Consider the following 19,368-nt stretch of genomic DNA (forward strand, 5'->3'; position numbering starts at 1 on the left):
TCGATATTCGGCGTATTTTATTTTAAAATGTGTAAAGGTTAACAAAGTTAATACTGTGGCAGATCGTCACTCTTCGGAACTCGCTGAAGAATCCTGACGTTTTAAAGATTTTTCTTTTCGGTTTTGCTGATAATGCATGTACACCTACTGGCGCACGTTTAAAAAAACTTATATGTAAATCGGCCTGCTTATTTTAACGCGTAATCAACTATAGCATAAAAATTGAAGTTCAACTTCGGAGATGATAGGGTAACTCTGGGAGAGCTCTTCAGAACTCGCCCGGGAATTCTACAGTCATTGGAATCGACACGTTTTTAAAATGTCTTTGCTGTTTATGCGTTTTGCTTTTCGATATTAGTGTAAGGATTGGTACACAGAACTTAGCAGCTGAATCGGCGTTCTTTATTTTCCAATACATGAACAAATATAAATCTAAACCCACCATCATTACATTTGGGAACTCTGTGGTGATAAGAATAATAATACCATCATATCACCACCAAAAGCAAAACTAATCAATAACGCTCAGCAACATTACACTTCCTGTTTCCTATCATCTTTAGGTGGAAACTAGCGAGCTAACTCTGTTAACTTCTTACTCAGTTAAATAAATAAAAAATCCGTTTTCATGGATACCTGGATTTCAAACTTAATTTTGCTAATGACGTCAGGCTTAAAGACCGGAAAAACACGTCTCTGTGTAGAGATTATGAGCGACAGGAGTAAATACGTTTAATATAATCATCTTTGTTTGTTGAAATATATTATGAAAACATGTAACTTTTTTACCGCGTTTGTAACAGAAAATGAACATGGCGACGGTTTATTTCTGTAACGTTAACCCGCGCCAGTGTCCTCTCTCTGGAGATCTATTTAGAAATATGACACAGAATACACACAGAACATTATCAGTACGACCGTGACGGTATACACAGGCTTTATGACTAAGTCTTTTTTCCCCGGTTCCTAGATGTCAGGATGGCCGAGCGGTCTAAGGCGCTGCGTTCAGGTCGCAGTCTCCCCTGGAGGCGTGGGTTCGAATCCCACTTCTGACAGTATTTTTTTTTCTTTTCTTCCTTCCTTCCCATCATCGCCACAAAATGTTTTCATTACTGTTCTTATCATCAATTTTCACAACGTGATCACTCCAAACTAATTTCATTTATTATTGGCTGCAGTTGTGGACTTAAATATACTCATGAAAATAATAACGGGATGTACTGTACTTTGTGGTATAATGCCACTTTTATGTAAAATATACTATTTAAAGATAAATGTACATCTCTTTCAGCTGCATTTATTTCTTTGACTCTTTTTGGACAGAAAAAGAAAGTTTGTTCCTAGCAGCACTGCCTCATTGAGGAGCTTATAAAAAAGAAATCTTGGCTTGACAGCACCATCAAGTGGAACATGTGTGCAGGTCATAAATTTTAAAAAAAAAACAACCCTAAATTCCTTAAACACACAAGTGACTGATTGCTGACTAAGACAACAAACAACGTGAGACCAAAAGAACAATCAGTAAAGATTTTATTTTTCACAATGTGGCCTTGACTCAAAACGTATTTAAAATATAAAAAGAAAAGTGTCAGAAGTGCTGACAAGGTAGTGACAATATTTTGTCTTAATCAGGCAATTACTTTTTATTTTAAGTTTTAGATATTTGAAAGTATGTGAAATTTAATAACAAAAATATCTTTTGGTACTACATGTTTAGTCAAAATGATCAGAAACAGAAATTAGAACCAATATAATATTTTTCACACAAACAGCTGTTTAACATAAAGAACTGTTTAAATTCCTTAAACATCCACAAAATTTTTGTGAACAAGCCCAAACTTATTCTGAGTGACATCGTCCCCTCACATCCCCCAGTGGACTCGAGCTTCACAAGAACCTTCCTCTTCTGGCCCACACTGCTCCTCACTGTGAAGGACCTGGGAATGAGCTCTAAAGGGGCTTTGCTCCAGGAACCTGAAAGTGCCAGAGGTTAAGCACAAAAAATGTGATATTTATCTCACAAATCCACACACATTTCATTGTTCTTTCATTCATTTATTCACCGACTAAAGCACAACTGATATATACTACACTAAGAATACTGAATCGTGGATTTGAAGTCATTAAAAAAACATATCAAAGGACTAAATATGTGCTTATTTTGATCACTTCTAATACACTTTCAGTCAGATTTTAAATTATAAAGCATACCTGAGTCCTAGCATGACATCCACATAGCTGGCATGTCCAGCATCCACCAGCTCCTTGGCAACATGGACACCATCTACAAGAATGTCCACCTTCCAGTGTGTGTTTGACACAAACTCTATGAAGAAGATCTGGAGGTTCTTCCCATACAAACATTGCTGGAAGAAGACCACCGCCTCATCAGGCCACTGATCATCCAATCCAGCTGGCTTCACACCTCTCAGGATGCAGGAATAAGTGACCTTTGGGAGGGTTGTTATCTTGTCTGGAAGGTCATCCAGCTCAACTGACACTTTGTTTGTTACAAGAAGAAAATCCTCTAGAGACACACAGAAGTCAGAAGGCGTCTTAACTGCAGCAGCAAAGCCAGAATATAATTTGTCCATTTGAACTGGAGCAAAGGCAAGCCGCTGAGGAGGGCTGGTCTCCACGGTTGGTCCTTTTTCAGTGCCTCCATTGTGCTGCAGTGACACAACTTGATGCAACATGAGAAACAGTTTGTTTATGATTATTTCAACCATCCAGAGGCTATCCGCTTCAGAATAACGCACAAAAATCAACTTGACTTCTTTGCCTATCAAGGGTTTCAGAGTTTCACACCAGTGTCTGTGATCATCGTCCTTCTCAGTGAACCCAAGACTGTTCATCTTGCACAGCACTGCAAGGTTTGGGAATTTCAACAGGTCACTACACTGCTGTCGAATTGAACCAATTGGGATTTCCACTGTTATTCCGTGATCCACCAGGAAAACATTGACATTTTCATCACTCAGGTGCTGAACTATGGCTCTGTGCCACTTGTTGTGACTCTGGACTTGAACTAAGCACTTGAGGCCTTGTTTGATATCCTCTCTTGCTACCATCTTGCACTTGACCAGGCTATCTGCAATGTGACTTTCCAATGCAGTGAGACAGTCACTGGTCCTAAGAAGTCTTACATAAAAGCAGCCATTACTCTGGACCGACAAAAGCATTCCATTCTCTGAGTCTCTGGCTTGAATAGATGGGGTAAGGGATGCATTTCCAAATCTCTTTGTCGTCTTACTCTTGCTACTCTTGCCTCTTATCCTGTGATACCTGTGAATTTTCATCCTCATCGGCACTAACACCTTAACAGATGGTGGTTTAGGCGTGAATGTTTCACCTTTGACAGTAGCCATCTTTCTTTCAGACCTTATTTCATTCTTGCATGCTTCATCTCTTTGGTTATTCTGTTTGTGGGACCTCAATTTCTCATTAGCTTCAGAATTAGGAGACTCATCCTCCCTTTCAGTTACAGGTCCTGCATTAAGGCCCACTTCTCCATCAAGAACCTTAATCTTTATGTCCCACTTGGTTCCACATTGCTCTATGAACTCAACCATCAGTGGCTTCTCCATTACTGCATCAGTGAAAGCCACATCATTTCTGAATGTGCTTGGATCCAGCAGCGAGCATGGTATACTGAATCTCGGATGTGACAGATGCTCCTTTGGTATAGAGAAGATCTTTTTCTTCTCAACGACTGCCGAGTTTCCATAGTCCACAAACTCAACTTTGAAACACGAATTGCCTGCAAAGTTCTTCACAACTGAACGATAAAGGGCACCGTCCTCCTCAAACTCAGCCAAAACAATGTCATTGATTCTTAAGGTTGTAGGCATCTTCAAGGATTCTCTGAGGGTACCTGAGTTGAGAGCTTCACCCATTTTCAAGATTGCAGGTTCATCCTCTGACAGCTGAAGAAAAAAGCTGTAAATGGAGTCTGTGTGGGAAACAAAACACTTTGCCCTAAAGCCTGCACATATCTTCTTGTCAGGCAGCAGTTGGGGTATTTCTTTTGCCTCTTTCTGTTGGGCTTGCTTCTGTTTCTGTCTTTGTTGTTTCACTTGATTGTTCTGCGATTTCACAGAGGCCCGGGTGTTCAATGTGCCCTCATTCTGTGTTCTCACTCTTGTGTTCTTGCTTTGAGTTCTCCCACCAACAAGGCTTTTTGTGTTTTCTTTCTTTTTAGTACCTCTGTGGACAGTGGACAATGTCGAAAGATTTGAATACACGCTAGGATGACTCTTGCTTTTTAACGAAGACTTTGTGTTTCGTTTGCAGGAGGTTTTCTGTTTTCTGTTGATCATCTCAAATCTAACAGCAGTCTTGGGTTTACATGAAAGACTGAGAATGAGCTCCTTCAACTTCTCATTGATGTTCATGTCTCCATCAAATAATTCGACATCAAATGAACCATCTTCATTCTTTCCAAGTATGACAGCTTTCACTTGCTTGTTGAGGACTGCACTACTGAGCCACTCCTTAACATCTGCATACACATCTTTCTTGGACACTGAATGGAGACAACATCTCACGGCTTGCATGGGGGTGTACAACAAATCTGATGAGTCTCTCGGGATGAACATGACTTTGGTCTTCTCTGATATGCTTGTGTTTCCATAGTCCACAAAAAACACACTGAAATGCAGAGGTGAATGAATAGGATGCACTACACCGCGGTACCACTTGCCATCAAAGTATTTTGCCAGGCACAGTTTGCTTACAACAGCTCTTGTAACAACTTGCATCATGTGTTTACTCTCCTCTGAGATTTTCTCCTCAAGCTCAACAATAATGTCAGTGTTTCTTTCAAGATGGCAGTAGACCTCCCACTGACTGTTAACGTAGGTGACATACATTTGTTCCTCATTTCCTGGGTGTAGATCATGTGAAGAGTAGATAAAAGATTCCGGAAACGCTGCTTGCTGTTGCCTTGTTGACGCCGTCACTCGTGTTGCCAGACCTTGTTCTGTGAACGTATCTGTCACACTCTGCTGGGTTTGGCTGTTGTAGAGATCAACAACATTGCACAGCCCCTTGTTTTTCACATATAACTGGGAGACAACTTTACATTTTAGAGCTCCAGTGCTGCTGAAGACAAAATCTTTCAGCAACCTACAGCCTTCTGGACTCCAATTCCCAGAGTTCTTAGGGTCAGCAGGTTCAATTAAGTTGTAAAGGCTGCACCTGAAAGCTTGTTCTTCCAAATAAAGAAATTCTGGCATTATTGCTTGAAGAATGTGTTCACTGACTTGGACAGTATTCCCATAATCAACCAACGTTACTGTGACATTGTCTCTCTGTTTTGCAGTGATTAAGGCCCTGTACCATCGTCCATCTTGAGGTGACTTGGCAATGCAGCATGAATCTCCTGACTCTAGGGGAACCCAATGAGTTGAATAATACTGCTGAAGTTTATCCATCAGTTCTTCCAAAGCTGGAACCATGTCTTGAGGCTGGCACCAGAAATCTGATGGAGAGCTGATATAAGAGCAGTTCACAGTCAACTCACACCCAGGCTTGATATTTAACAGCTTGATGCTAGCAAGAAGTTGAGCTTTCTCAGGTTCATTCTCAGGTTCATTATTCGATGCATTCTCTTCTTCCTTAAAAATCTTCCATTGCTCCTTATCCTCAGCGATGTTTGTTTTCACATTACTTTGGAGGCACCTTGTCTTTTCTGTCCTTTTTTGGTCCAAGTGCCCTTTCGGAATGTATTCAGCCTGCTTGGAAGAGACCAGGAGCTCAGTAATACTCTGATTGTTGCCACTTCCCATCTCAAAAAGGTCAACAACAAATTTGTTTTTTCTCATTTGTACGACATGGATTAGCAAGGCTTTGTTTGACACAGCTCTTCTGAAGAAATCAGAGGCTGAACTTGTCCAGATGTCTTCAACAGGAAAAACATTCGAAAGAGTACAACAAATGGCAAATGCCGCCTTGCAGGCAAATGACTCAGGAATATTCTTGATCAGCATGTGTGGCACTTTCTCAGTGTTCCCAAAATCGATGAACAAAACTTCAGCTCCGTGCTTAAGAGTGTCTGTCACTACACCCCTGTAAAAATGCATGTCTCCCTCATAAACCGCACAGCACAGTGTTCCAAGCTTAGGATTTAACAGTACGTCTTCATCCAGCTTCACGTGTTCGAAGTGTTCTGCCATCTTTGACATCATTTCTTCAAACTCCTCATTGCGTTTTTGTGTTCTAATCCAGAAATGGTTTGGATTTTGGACATGTTCAACATAGCCCACAAACACGGAGTCTACCTGCACCTCTTCTACCTTCAGCGTTTGCCCCAGTGTTTCGCCCATGATTGTTTCATGGTACAAGAAGCCACCCTGTTCTTCAGCCTCAGAAACGGACTCAACCTTCATGACTGGACACTTTCTGACAGGCTCCGGCTCTTCCACACCTTCATCTTCAGCACTAATTATAGTGACACAGTACAGGTGGTGTTCTTCATCGTATCTAGTGATCTCCACGTGTAATCGTCCTCCAAGTAAGCCTGATTTCAGGAGACACAACTGCTGAGTTTTGATGGCCTTATCCTCATCACTCAGGCATGCCAGAGAGCAAGGGAATGCCATAATTGGCGTTGAATACAATTCAGGTGCCAACCTGTGGATGTTTTCAACTTTGACGGATTCAACGAATCCGTAGTCAACAAACGAGACTCTAACCCAAGAACTGCCTGGGAGAAACTGCACCAAACCTCTGTACCATCTCCCATCTTTGCTTTTAGCTGAGGACAATAAACCCAGGTTCTCTGGAGTCATCTGAGAACTTTCTTTAGGTCTGCATTCACATGATGCAGCTAACTTCTTTGACATTTCCCAGAGCTCTGCTTCCACACTGGCCATCTGACAGTAAAACAACCCAGGGCTGACAGCGGCAGTTACTCTCACTTTAGCTTGTGTCCCACAACACAAGGCTGGTCCATAGAGTGAAAAAATGCCTTCATATCCCTGCAAACCTGGTGGTTTAAAACAAACTTCTTGTCCCCTTGGCTTTTCAATGAGTAAGTCAGGAACCGGCTCTATTTTCTGTTTGAGAGGCATCTCTGTAAGCATCTCTACCAAGAAGAGAAATGTATCAGTGTCCACATATCTCCCAAAGCCATGTGTAACTAAGCCGGTGTTGATGTCAGGGACTTCTAGTAGGAGGACTTTGTGGGGAAGCAGTGCTTGAATGTAACCGTTGATATTTCTGCCGATCAGGCTTGAGAAAAACTCCTCAACCACAGAGTGAGAACAACTCTGAAGAAGCAGCACATTAGCAAGAAAACCACAAACTATTTTCGGAGGCAGGATGAACAGGTCATTTGAACAGGAAGAAACGTTTGTGGCACTGACAGTCAACACGTTTCCGTGATCAATGAGGAAAACATCAAAGAGGTTGTCCCGTCGTTTCTGAACTCTTCCTCTGTACCAGCGAGCTGAAGTCAAATCTTCCACGAGGCAAAACTCTCCAATATCCACTTCAGCTTTAGTCTTTGGTACATTCTGTATTTCTCCCTGCAAGATACTATAGTCAAGTTCACATATGGTGAGGTACTGTCCCTGGAAGTGTATCAGGATTGCTTCAGGGTTCCAGTCCAAGTGAGTTAACTTGAGGTCCACTGGCCAAAGGGCGCATGGTGCGGATGGGGATAAATCTTGAGACCTGCAAAGTAAAATGGCTTTCATTATCAACAATAGTTCATACAAGTACAGATTAAATGGTTACTTTGTATAGCATTTATATTCATGTTTTATGTATTATTTATATATGCCAATTCATTGAAATGTTAAAATGCGAGGAGTCAAAATCACTCTGATATTCCATACCAAAATCTCATTTCCCAATATCTAATAATGAAATGTATCAAAGTATATTACATTTTATGGAAACTCTATAAATGACTAGTTTATTAATAGTGCTAGTTTATATAAAAACCACATTAAAGATTTTTTTTTAATTATAAGCTCAAAGATGAATGGTGCTAATCCATATGTGATTACTTTTCTCCTTTTACACAGAACTATTGGGAAATGTTCTCTGGTCCACGTCAGACTTCTCATAACCAAACCACATGCGTGCTACAAAGAGACGCCCTCATTTACAAACAAGCTCCTCGATTTGTCTCGACTGGTCTTTGTCCTGCCTCTGTCTCACCTTTACTCACCATGCTTATATTCACATTCCTGATTGCTTCTAATCATCCAAATGATGAAAACAATATTGCCATAAACAACAGAGCATAACTTGAAACAACAGATGTTTTTATTTGAGATCCAATATCTGGGACTAATATCACTGAAATTGTGACTCAAAAGCCTGGATTTGACTTTCTGCCTTTATTACACCATGTATTAGTAGCAGTGCATCGTTATGTCATGCCTCGTAAAGTTTTGCATGGCTTATACGACTTAAAAGCCCTAACAATGACAATCCCTTCTCTATCAGCTTCTTTTTTTTCTCTCAGTGTAGCACAATGCTCCTTATATCTGAAATTCTGTTTCAGAAATTTGTGCAATTGAAAGGCTGAACAATTTAGCTTTGCCATTTTCCTGAAGCTAATTAACAAAGAAGAAAACATTATAAAACATCAAAAAAATATGTTCTTTTAAATACCCAGAATTTTCCAAACTGTGTATCCCCTGCATAGGAGCATGAAGTCAGATATAATACTTTTACATAATGGTTTTACACATTTGTGATACACTTTAGAAAGAAGTATAAAGATCTGGTTTTCACGAGATATAAAGAAGAGATAGCTGTTGAATTTCAGTGATTTTGTTAGCCGTGGCTTCACTACATGATATTGTAGTGCGTTTTGCTTTATTTTGTACAGAATTTTTATATTATAATTTTTTTTCTTTTTTTCCTCTAAATGATTTTCTGCATATTGTCTATGTGATCAAAATAAATAGAAAAAGAAACAGAAAAGCACATTCTTACCTTTCAAGATCAGATCCCAGTGTGGACTGCATGGCAGCAGAATAAGGAACAATTGCATCCCAAAATAAACCTGTAGGGAGGGGAAAAAAAGTCTTAATTCGACAACTAATATATGATTTAAAGCCAGGCTTCTGAGGTTATTATCAGGTACAGGTGTGTGTATGTATGTGTATATATATATGTGTATATATATATATATATATATATATATATATATATATATATATTAGGGGTGCAACGATACTCGTATCGATATTGAACCGTTCGATACAGTGCTTTCGGTTCGGTACGCATATGTATTGAACAAATTTCTTAATTTGTTTTTTCAACTTCTCTTCTGACGATGCTGTCTGTGTTGAGAGCTCAGTGGATCTGCGTTCGACTACTCCGCCTAGGCTGCACTGTCGAGCGCAGATCCACTGAGCGAAGGGCAAGCTAGCAAGACAGAAGCTAAGCTTGTTGCAACATGGCAAATTGAACCTCCCCCACCCTCATTCAGATCTGGCGTTTGGAACTATTTTGGTTTTTATGTGACGCATGACCCTGATGGACAAAAGTAAAACAGTATGTCGGATGTGCCACGCAATGCACATGGTGGGAATTAGTGTGTTAGCGCAGTTAGCTCGTTAACGTGTTGGCCGTCTAGCCCCATGCACGGGGCGATCAGGGGTAGCTCGTTAACGGAGATTTGCCGTGTTGTGGCGTTAAGGTCATTTCAATGAGATTAACCTGAAAGCACTAGTGGGAACACAACGAATATGACTGCACATTTACGCTGACATCATCCTAGTGCAAAGACAAGTGGAAGCAGACAAAAACAATAAGCACGCATGCTACAAACTTTACCCGAGTCATTTAGACATCCGTTAGCACATGATTCTCCTTATGGGGACCTGATATGTTTAATATGCTGCTGAGAATATAGCCCAGAAGAAGCGGATAGTATAGCTTTTATTTTGGAAAGAGACATTTCTCTGTAATAAACTCTCTTTTCCAAAGATGAGTGATTCCTCAATCAGATACAGGGCTCGCAATATCGCTATCCCGACGTCCCGGGGCTAGCGATCTTTCCAGTCGGGCTACCAAAATCTATCTCTTCCCTGCCCGTCGGGCTATCGTAGGAAGGAAAAATATATGTCAATGCTTTTGCATTCTTTCAGAAATGTAGCTGGGTAATTATGTCATTGGCATCGGTGAGCCACTGTCAATATGTGACATATTGAAATCGCGTTTGAATTTGCGCTTGTTTTTTTGCTTTCACTTTGCAATCGTGCGAACTGTGTATAAAGAGCGACAGCACTGATCTGTGAGTGATGATAATTTGTGCACCAATTCCTCTGACATCGTCTTATTAATCGTTAGCTTACTATGCAAACATGACAAGTGAAATCTCCCGCAGCAAGCTTAAACATGTGAGAGGTTGATCGCGCAGAGAATCGCTGAGCTTATGTGAGTCCGTGTGTAAAAGCAGCAGGATTTATATTTCAGTTCTGCTGAGCCAAATAAGACAGGTCAGGGTGAAGAAGTGACAGCCAAAGAAAAGCTTACCACAAAACAGAGAAGTTATGACAAATCAGACTATAAGGCAAAAAGAAAGTGCAGCTTTATGGTTTCATGGACAAACCTGAAGGGGTTAACTGTATTAATATTTAAACCCAGGTTTCACTGACTTCAAGGGTCTCACTTGTGACAGCGTTCATCAGATATCTCATGTTTACCTTTTTCCTGCTCTGCTTCTGTGTACACACACACACACATATATATATATATATATATATATATATATATATATATATATATATATATATATATATATATATACACATACATATACACACCGCACCTTTTTTAAAGAGCTGAGCAAATTTCACAAACCAATGTCAATGCAAGAGCCCCCCCTGCTGTCTGATAAAGTGATTTACAATATTTGGGATAGTAATAGTTGGGAGACACAGCAAACCTGGCAGTAACATGATGTGCCATCATGCAGGAGCAGGACTATCTGTGCAACCTCTGTAAGGGTCTAAGTATCAACTCGTGCTACAATCAGTGACACTGACTCTGATTAAAAAGTATTCCTTTGAGTTTTTTGAGCAGTGTACATGAAACTAATGTTTTTTAAAGTCAAGTCTGATCTCAGAGCAAAGTAAATCATTTACCAGCCTACATCTATGATCTGCGACAGCCCTATGTCCCTAGCAGGTCCCTGAGGTCATCTGATCAGGGCTTACTTGCTATAAAACGGACTAAGATGAGAAATAAGGGTGATAGAGCTTTTGCCACTGTGGCCTCTAGACTGTGGAACTCTCTCCCCCAAACCTTAAGAACTGTGGACTCAGTAGCTGTTTTTAAAAAAACAACTCAAAACTTTAAAACTTTTGGTTAACTTTTGCCTGTTTTATATTGTCTGTTTTACCTTTTTATGGCTTGTTATCTTATGTGCAGCACTTTCTGACACTGTGTAGAAAGGTGCTGTATAAATAAAATTGTATTTATTTATTTAGGGGTAGGCAACCTTTCTGATGACGAGTGCCATTTAAAATTTCCTCAAGTCAGTGTGCCATATGATTGCATTAGCAATAAATTTAATAACGCTCTATATGAACAGTTATACAATATATGGAACCACTTCATAGAATTATTTGTTCGCAGATGTTGGCAGCTATCAGTGAATAGTTATCAGCTGTTTTGAAACAAAAAAAAGACACTTTTTATCCATAACAAGAACTCCATAACAGCAAAGGGTCTGTACAACAGAAAATACAAATGCTATTTATGGTCTCCTCACAACAATGATAAGAAAAATAAACTAAGCCAATATGGCATGTTTGTTAATACAGAGACACACATGTTAATCTGATCTCTGGTCTCCCACTCAGAGACACAGGTCTCCGAGTGTCCAGCATTCAGACGGCTACCTGAGGAAAGAAAATCTGCTCACACAGATATTTAGAGCCAAATACTGTCAATAATGCCTCTGCAATGTTCTGAAGACAGTTAAACTTGTCAGGTAGTGATGTCCAGCAGGTGAAAATGCAAGCTCCATGAACACGCACAGCTGTGGATTAGAGCTGCTTTGATGTCACATTAACTGGTATTAACTCAGCCAGTTAATGCGAGACAAATCCAGCTGCTCATTAAAGATTTCTGGTTTGATCAGAAAATAAAACATTGGTCCAAACACCTGAAAGTCCCAAAAACGCATTGTGTCTCAAGTCTAGGGCTGTGCGATATGACCAAAATCTCATATCCCGATATCAGAATTCTATCGTCCGATAATGATATAAATCACAAAAATTTTCTGTAAATTCCGTGAATCTCGGGCAGCTCGACTTGCGTGAAGTGTTTCCAGCTGGGCGTGCTTTACCCGGAGTCGAGTGTTTTAACCGATGCATGAAGCTATACATCTATAGACATAAGTTGTAACGGCCGCCGTTTTCTTTGTGAGTATTTATTACACGGCGTGCTGCGGGTTGCCTGTTCTAACGTTTGAGTCTAAGGTTTATTTTTTAGCACCTGGGCCCTATTTCAGGAAGCCAGTTTAGAAAACTCAGAGTGAAAAACGATACACGGGGTTGAGTAACCCCGAACTGTCCAACTCGGAATATTCGGTTTCAGAAAGGCTGATAACAATTAGTTCAATCAACGCGGAGTTGCTTTAACCCCAAGTTAAGAGCGCGCACGAGGATACATAAAGCCCTGATTAGTGGAGCACAGTCACCATGGAGATGGAGGGAAAGAAGGCGCGGTCAATGTATTTTACAGCGCTTGAGGCCGAAATTCTGATGGCAGTATATGCCGATAACATGCAAATTCTGCGGAAAAAAAGTAACACAGCCTCAGCTGCAAAACAAAGGGAGCATGCATGGCAAAACAGTCAATGCGTGAGTGTTAATTTAAACATTGATCTAGGGATTTCCACCCATTTAACACGTTATTTTATTATATTTTATTTTATTTTTTATTTCATACATTTTATTTTGTGATGTGATGTGAGCGCAGGTGCAACCCAACAGGCCCCAAACGTTCCTGGCAGCAAGTAAAAATGAAATATAAAAATATAGTCCAAACAGGTGAGGTTTGTATTATGAGCCATAGTGCTTGGTCTGTTTGTCCGATGTAAATCAATTGCAGTTAGAGGCTACATTAATTTTCTTTCTGTAAGCACTTATTGAAATTATCTGAGCATTACAAGTACATATTTGCTTACTCTGTATGCTCAAATGTGACCCGTTATAGCCAACAGAAAAAAAAGCGGAGGCCGGAAAAACAGGTGGGGGTCCTCCACCACCACCACTCACAGAGCCTGGCCACTTGGCTTCCACATTTGTGATAATGTTGGCAGCATCACATATGATCTTCACAGTGCAGAGAACACAAATTGGCATCCATTACTATAATGAAATAATTTGTTAGTTTGAAATGCTACAGGGAACTATGTACCTGTACATTAATGCTGTGGAAAGACTTCCTGTTCACATAGTCTCCTTCATTTACTGAAGGAGCAATGATTGGAATGTGAGTGCCATCTGTACAGCCAATCACGCCTGGGAACCGTGGGAATAAATGTAAAATTTAAGTAGTAGTTCAAGTATCACCACATCATGAATTAAGTTTTGTTCATCCTGATACCTGCAATTTTGTGGCATCCCTCTTTGATGAATCTTGTGGGTCTATGACCGGGGAACACCACAAACGAGTACAGGAGACGTTTCAGTGCAACTGTAACATTCCTGACTGCCCGACAGACGGTAGCCTTGGGAACGTGCTCAGCATCACCAATATTATACAGAAAGCTCCCGTTTGCAAAAAACCGAAGTGCAATACAAATAATATGTACAGAACTGAGAGGATGTCCGCGATGTGTCACATGAGCAATATTAGGCCTGAGGAGGTTATTCAAATAAATTATAGATTGTGCTGAAAAACGGTAACGTTCACACAGGAAATCATCAGGAAATGATAAAATGTCCGAACGCGCTCTAATCACTCTCTCCCAGCGGAGAGCTCTACGGAGAATTTGGGCTTCAACATCTACTGGCTCTTCAAGGAAGGGGCACGCCATGTCTGACACTTCCTACAGTCAGGTTTCTGACAAAGAGGCGGAGAAGGTCAGGGTTAGTTGAAGTAAACCTGCGAGGGGGCAGGTTAGCTTCACGGAGTGTGTCGTCATAGTGACTCACTCAGAATTAATCTAAACTCGCTTTGTGAAACCGAAAACCCAGAGTTTTCGTTAACTCAGGGTATACTTACTCAGAGTTTGCACTAAACCGGCTTTCTGAAACAGGGCCCAGGCGGCTCTTTTTTACTTCTCATCCGTAAATAATCTGCACTTTCACGTGATTCAGTTTATTTTGAAAAGTCTCAACAGGATCTTGAGCTTTATTGTGAAAGGTTTATGTGGAACATAAACAAGCGGACATGCGAAGGTGTTACCGTCGCTGTTGCTAACGACAACGCATAAAAACAGTTGCTTGTCCGTCTGTAGTGTGGTTATATTAAATATAAAAGAAAGAGAGAACTTTAAGAAATTAATATAGCCACTACAGTGACCATCAAAACGATGAAAAAATATTGCCATAAACAGTTTATTTTGCGACACCACGAAACAAACGATAGCGTAAAATGAAACGATAGACGTTTTTATATCCTCATCCGATATATATCGTTATATCGAACAGCCCTACTCGAGTCTACGGATGTATCCGTGTGTCTCCGTGGTGCTGATGCTGTGCTGAGCGAACAGCTCCTGAAGCTTTTGAAGTGTCAGAATGTGGAAAGCTAACAACGTCCCTCTTACCAGTAGGTGAAGTTATTTTTAGCCGATTACAAGTTGAATCTGGTAGTTGGGGTTGTTAGCTAAGATACCGTCATTAAGAAGAGCCACAACTTATGTGTCTATGCGAGCTGATTTGCGATGTGCACCGCTGGCGCGGCCATTTATTTTTTGATGCACTTTCTCAGATTAATTCACTGCGTGTCGTGCCCAGGGCTGGACTGGGACAAAAAAACAGCCCGGGCATTTTGACTAGAGACCAGCCCACCAGGTATTAAAGCCATAAAGTCTGAATGAAAACAAACGCTGTTGTGACAGTGATGTACGCTGTCTTGTTGGTATATGTATGATTTCTATACATTTTACATCAGATAAAAACTTTGGTTGTAAGCTTCAGATAATTATTTAATAACAGCCAGACATTTTAAATTAGAAAAAGAAAGTATTTCTTTGTGCCCCCCTCTCCCTGTTAATGCCCTACCTGGCCCTCCTGGCAACACTTTGCTAGACCCACCCCTGCACAGTTACCAGCTGTCAGCTACTTAGAAAAGGATCCTGGTGTTATTTGTCTCTCAGCAACAGTTCATAACTTCCCTTCAACTCATTCATGTCACCTAAAAGGTAAACCTGTTTCTCCATCACCACACAGCTCTGATGATTCAGTAAGGACATCTCGTGGTTTCATCTTCATGTTTCCCTCTCACCACATATCTAAACAGACATCATGACCAGCAGGTTTACAGCTGTGGCTCCAGCAAACATCAGCTGATACTAGAAATTAATATTAAATAAATTCTAACAACAGCTGATCAAGCTTAAACGTGCTGCTGTTGTTTAGCGCAACATCTGCTGGTTTCCTCTTTCTGGCGCAAAGTGGGCGATAAACAAACAAGAGAGAAAAGCCGATCAGCTGATCATTGATCAGTTTCATGATTGAAGTAGCAACAGGAGAGGGAGGGGGAGAGGATGAGAGGAGGAGAGGCAGCTGTGCAGCATAAAGACAGAATAAATCCACCTTTGTGTCTTTTTCCATCCTAGACAAACTGCGTCCCTTCTCAGCTCAATACGAAACGCGTAATAATTTCTCTGAATACGAGATGATTCCATCTTTTTACTGGATGCTTGGCAACGCTACTAACTAACCTTATGAATAAAATAAAGTTCACTATCAGTAACATCATAGCACCCACCCAGCTGTATAGAAACTCCGTCATGCTAGCTAGTACACAGTACGAGTTATTGTAACGGACTGTAAAAAGTCAAGACAACGAAAATAAACTCCACCTAAACTTGGTTTATATCTGACCCACATAGACTGCAGGTCATAACTTCTTACCTGAAGTTCAGTTCACCTGACACTCAGACCGGCGGCCGCCTCGAGTCTCTCCTCCTCCTGCCTCCCCTTTCCTCATCCACCTGCTGGCCTCCACCACTTGTTAATTTTACTGAATCTGTGGAAGCTACGCCATAGCCACCACCAAACAACTGAGTTATTTTTACACACCGGCCAGCATCTGGCCAATCCACCACCTCTCATTGTTTATACCGTTACAAAAAATATATATATCATCGGCCACCGAGCAAATGCCCAATGGCCAGTCCAGCTATGGTCGTGCCATCAGTTAACCCTTTGTGTGCCACAGGTTGCCGACCCCTCATTTATAAGTACTTAAAAACACAGGCAGTCAGGGACACTGATCAAAGGATGAGGATGATAACATGGTGAAGATGTGGGTGAGTATTTTAAAAAGAAATTAATTTAAAATTATTAAATCATTTTAAGAGGTAGCTTAGCTGATAAAAATATATAGTATCTGCAAATTTTTGTTTCCCCAGTCTTAAAATTGTAAAATTGTTCCTGCTTTTTCCCCCTCCCGAGTCATTTGTTCAACAAGAAGGGTCCAAGGGTAAATGATGGCTGTAGAGTGAGATTTTTGGGCTCTTGGCAGGTTTAAATTTCTGTTTTTCCCCACTTTGGCAGATGTTGACTTCCCCACACTAGCTTTCCATCCATTAAAAATATTATTTCTTTTTGTGGGAAAAAAATCTTTTTTTTTCTATAGCAAAAAGCTATATAGAAAGAGGCCTCCCTTTAAGGGAGGAAAGACCGCTTGGACTAAGGGAGTCCCTTAATCCAAGCGGTCTTCCCACAACAGTTTCATACTACTACTACTAATACTAATAGTAGTAGTAGTAGTAGTAAATAAAAGCCTTTTATGACAATAAATAGTTTATAGAAGAGAAAGAATTTTTTTTTTATCCAGACACAACCTTTTCATTTTATTTTTTTAATATCACATATACCGCGGCTAGTTTAGATTTTCGCGATGTAGTGCATATAAACCTTTAATAAAAATGCAATTATTGAATACAGAATCTGACAAACTGTTATTTGCCTACACCTGCAGGATGGGTAAGCGTTTCGGTAAACGGAAAGTGAGCAGAGTGTTTCATGAAAAGGAGTTAGCTTCAGTAGAAGTAGCACAGAGCTAACTATGCTAAGCTACCCTCACAGCTGCGTCTAACGCCTTCCTTGTGCTGGCTCTGATCCCTAATGAGCCCTCCGTGACTAAGAGTACTGGTTAGCTGGTAACACCTGTGTGACTGCAGTTCCCTGGCTCACCTTGAAGTCTCTTTTCTACCTTCTGTCCTGCCTCAGATGTGTAAGGACGGTCCAGGCCGAGAGCACGTGGCTGATCTCATTTCCTGCTGCTGCCGTCTGTCTCGTGCTCCAGGTAAAATCTGTAAAAACATGGCGGCCTGAAGTACGAGATACTTATGCAACAGGTACCATCAACTCCCTGCTCATATAAACAATAGAGGGGAGGGGACATATCTCGACGAGTATTTAAAACGCACACATTTGACCGTCCTAATAAATCCAGGAGGAGACTACTTATGTTGTAATGTTTTATTTTGTTTGTTTTGCTCTTCTTCTACTTCTTTTTTTACATCAATAATACAAGAACAACTTTATTTATCCCAAAATGTGGAAGGCCAGCCTATGATTTAAAAAGGCCTAGTTTAAATAAAGTAGACAATCTCAATAAAAGGACTCAGTGAGTTAGAAAAAAAAGAAGGATACAAAGAACAGGACACAACAAATAAAATAAAAGAGTTCCGTAAATAAAAATCTAAACATAATTACAATAAGGAGTAAGGTGGACACATATCATAATAAGTGTTTTAATAAGTGTGTTTTTTGGTTGTTTTTTGAATGCTCTTCTGCATTCTTTGGCTGCAATGAGTGGATATCTGTTACAATTGACAGCAGTCTGATCCATCTCCTCTCACCTCCGACATGTACAAGTCATTTTCTCCCAGCTCACTGAATATTTTCTTTTAATTCATTCTCTGTAAACCGTAGATATGTCTGCTTGAGCAAATTCCAGTAGATCAGCAGTTTCTGATATACTCAGACCAGTCTGTGAGGCACCCACCGTCAACCGTGTCACACTCAAAATCACTGAAATCAACTTTCTTTCTTTCTTTCTTGCATGCCGTACCTAAATGAGTTGAGTTGCTGCAATGTGACTGGCTGATTAAATATTCATCTCAATGAGCAGATAAACAGAAGTAACTAATGATGTTGTCTGTAAGTTTATTTTTACATTATCCAGAGCCACAGTTATTTGGATGACTTCTGCATGCTGAGGATTTCAAGCATTGTGAATGAATAAAGGTATAAAATTCACTAGAAACTATGGAAATAGCTGAGGGTCAATATGTGCTGGTGGAGGACCTCCAAGTTCCATACTTAATGTGTCTGCTCCAGTGCTCAAGCAGTCTAGACCAGTATATACTGTACATAAATATTGTTATCTATGTGGGAACATCAGTGAACAGTGTAACTAAAGATTAAAGTCATCTTAAAAAGTGGGATCAATAAAAAGTAAGAAGAAAATAACTTTTAGACTGAAAGCTTAACAGTTTAAAGGATATCTTCCCTTTTCTAGAGTAACACTTACAAAAGCGAGCAAAACTATAAACTTAATAAATATGACATGTGTTTAATCATGATGGGGTTTTTTTTTAACCTTTGTTGTATTATTTTCAGTGTTGTGGTATAAATTAGTGGATTAATTGATTAGGATGAAGCAAGATTATTTGGCAACGATCTAGCAAATGACCAAATATTACATAGTTGCAGCTGTTTTTGTTGTTTGGTTATTTTTATCGGCTTTGATATTTTAAAATATGATTGATTTGTGATTGTATTGTTAGTAGATTGTAATTTACACTTCCCCCCCCACTATATTCTCACAGTTTACTTCTGTAACTGACGCAGAAATAAATAAAGGAATGTAAAAGCAACTAATATACCTATTGTGCCACAACCATTTCAGCATGAAATAAAATGTAAACACAGATGTTACTAATGATGGTCATGTGGTAGTTCTGTTGTATTTAGGTACAGGGCGTTAATTAATGGAAAAACCTGTATTTACCTACAAATGGGTCGTAAAAAAAACTTAAATACACTTCAGCTGATACAGCAACAAAAATAATAATCTGCAGCTCTAGAAGTTTATGCAGATTTTTTTTATTTGAGAATAGAAGCTTTAAATTAACTCTGCTAGTGCCACACAGTTACATTCATTTCAAGATTCAGCTTTCAGACAAATGAAGATCAGATG

At 40.0% G+C, this 19,368-nt stretch overlaps 2 protein-coding genes across 2 annotated transcripts in view; both read right to left on the reverse strand.

Moving 5' to 3' along the window:
- Positions 1-19,368, reverse strand: part of LOC308397092 (uncharacterized protein) — a gene marked incomplete at both ends in the record, with an annotated part of 535,410 nt that overhangs the window by 145,961 nt on the left and 370,081 nt on the right. The window lies entirely within an intron of this gene.
- Positions 1,519-17,483, reverse strand: tdrd15 (tudor domain containing 15). Its single transcript, XM_080882001.1, has 4 exons — positions 17,355-17,483; positions 8,956-9,025; positions 2,212-7,677; positions 1,519-1,974 (listed from the first exon to the last, which is right to left on the reverse strand). Exons 2-4 carry the CDS (start codon positions 8,985-8,987, stop codon positions 1,863-1,865), a joined length of 5,610 nt encoding a protein of 1,869 aa, XP_080738127.1. The 5' UTR covers positions 8,988-9,025; positions 17,355-17,483; the 3' UTR covers positions 1,519-1,862.

The sequence above is a fragment of the Rhamphochromis sp. 'chilingali' genome (genome assembly GCF_963969265.1).
Source record: "Rhamphochromis sp. 'chilingali' genome assembly, chromosome: 5".
NCBI classification, from domain to species: domain Eukaryota; kingdom Metazoa; phylum Chordata; class Actinopteri; order Cichliformes; family Cichlidae; genus Rhamphochromis; species Rhamphochromis sp. 'chilingali'.

Bases quoted from the DNA above. Each gene is read 5' to 3' on its own strand.
- tdrd15 (XM_080882001.1), bottom strand. From the start codon at position 8,987: ATGCAGTCCACACTGGGATCTGATCTTGAAAG. The intron at 7,678-8,955 runs GTAAGAATGTGC...TTTACTTTGCAG, and splicing joins CTGGGATCTGATCTTGAAAG to GTCTCAAGATTTATCCCCAT. The intron at 1,975-2,211 runs GTATGCTTTATA...TGGCACTTTCAG, and splicing joins GATGTCATGCTAGGACTCAG to GTTCCTGGAGCAAAGCCCCT.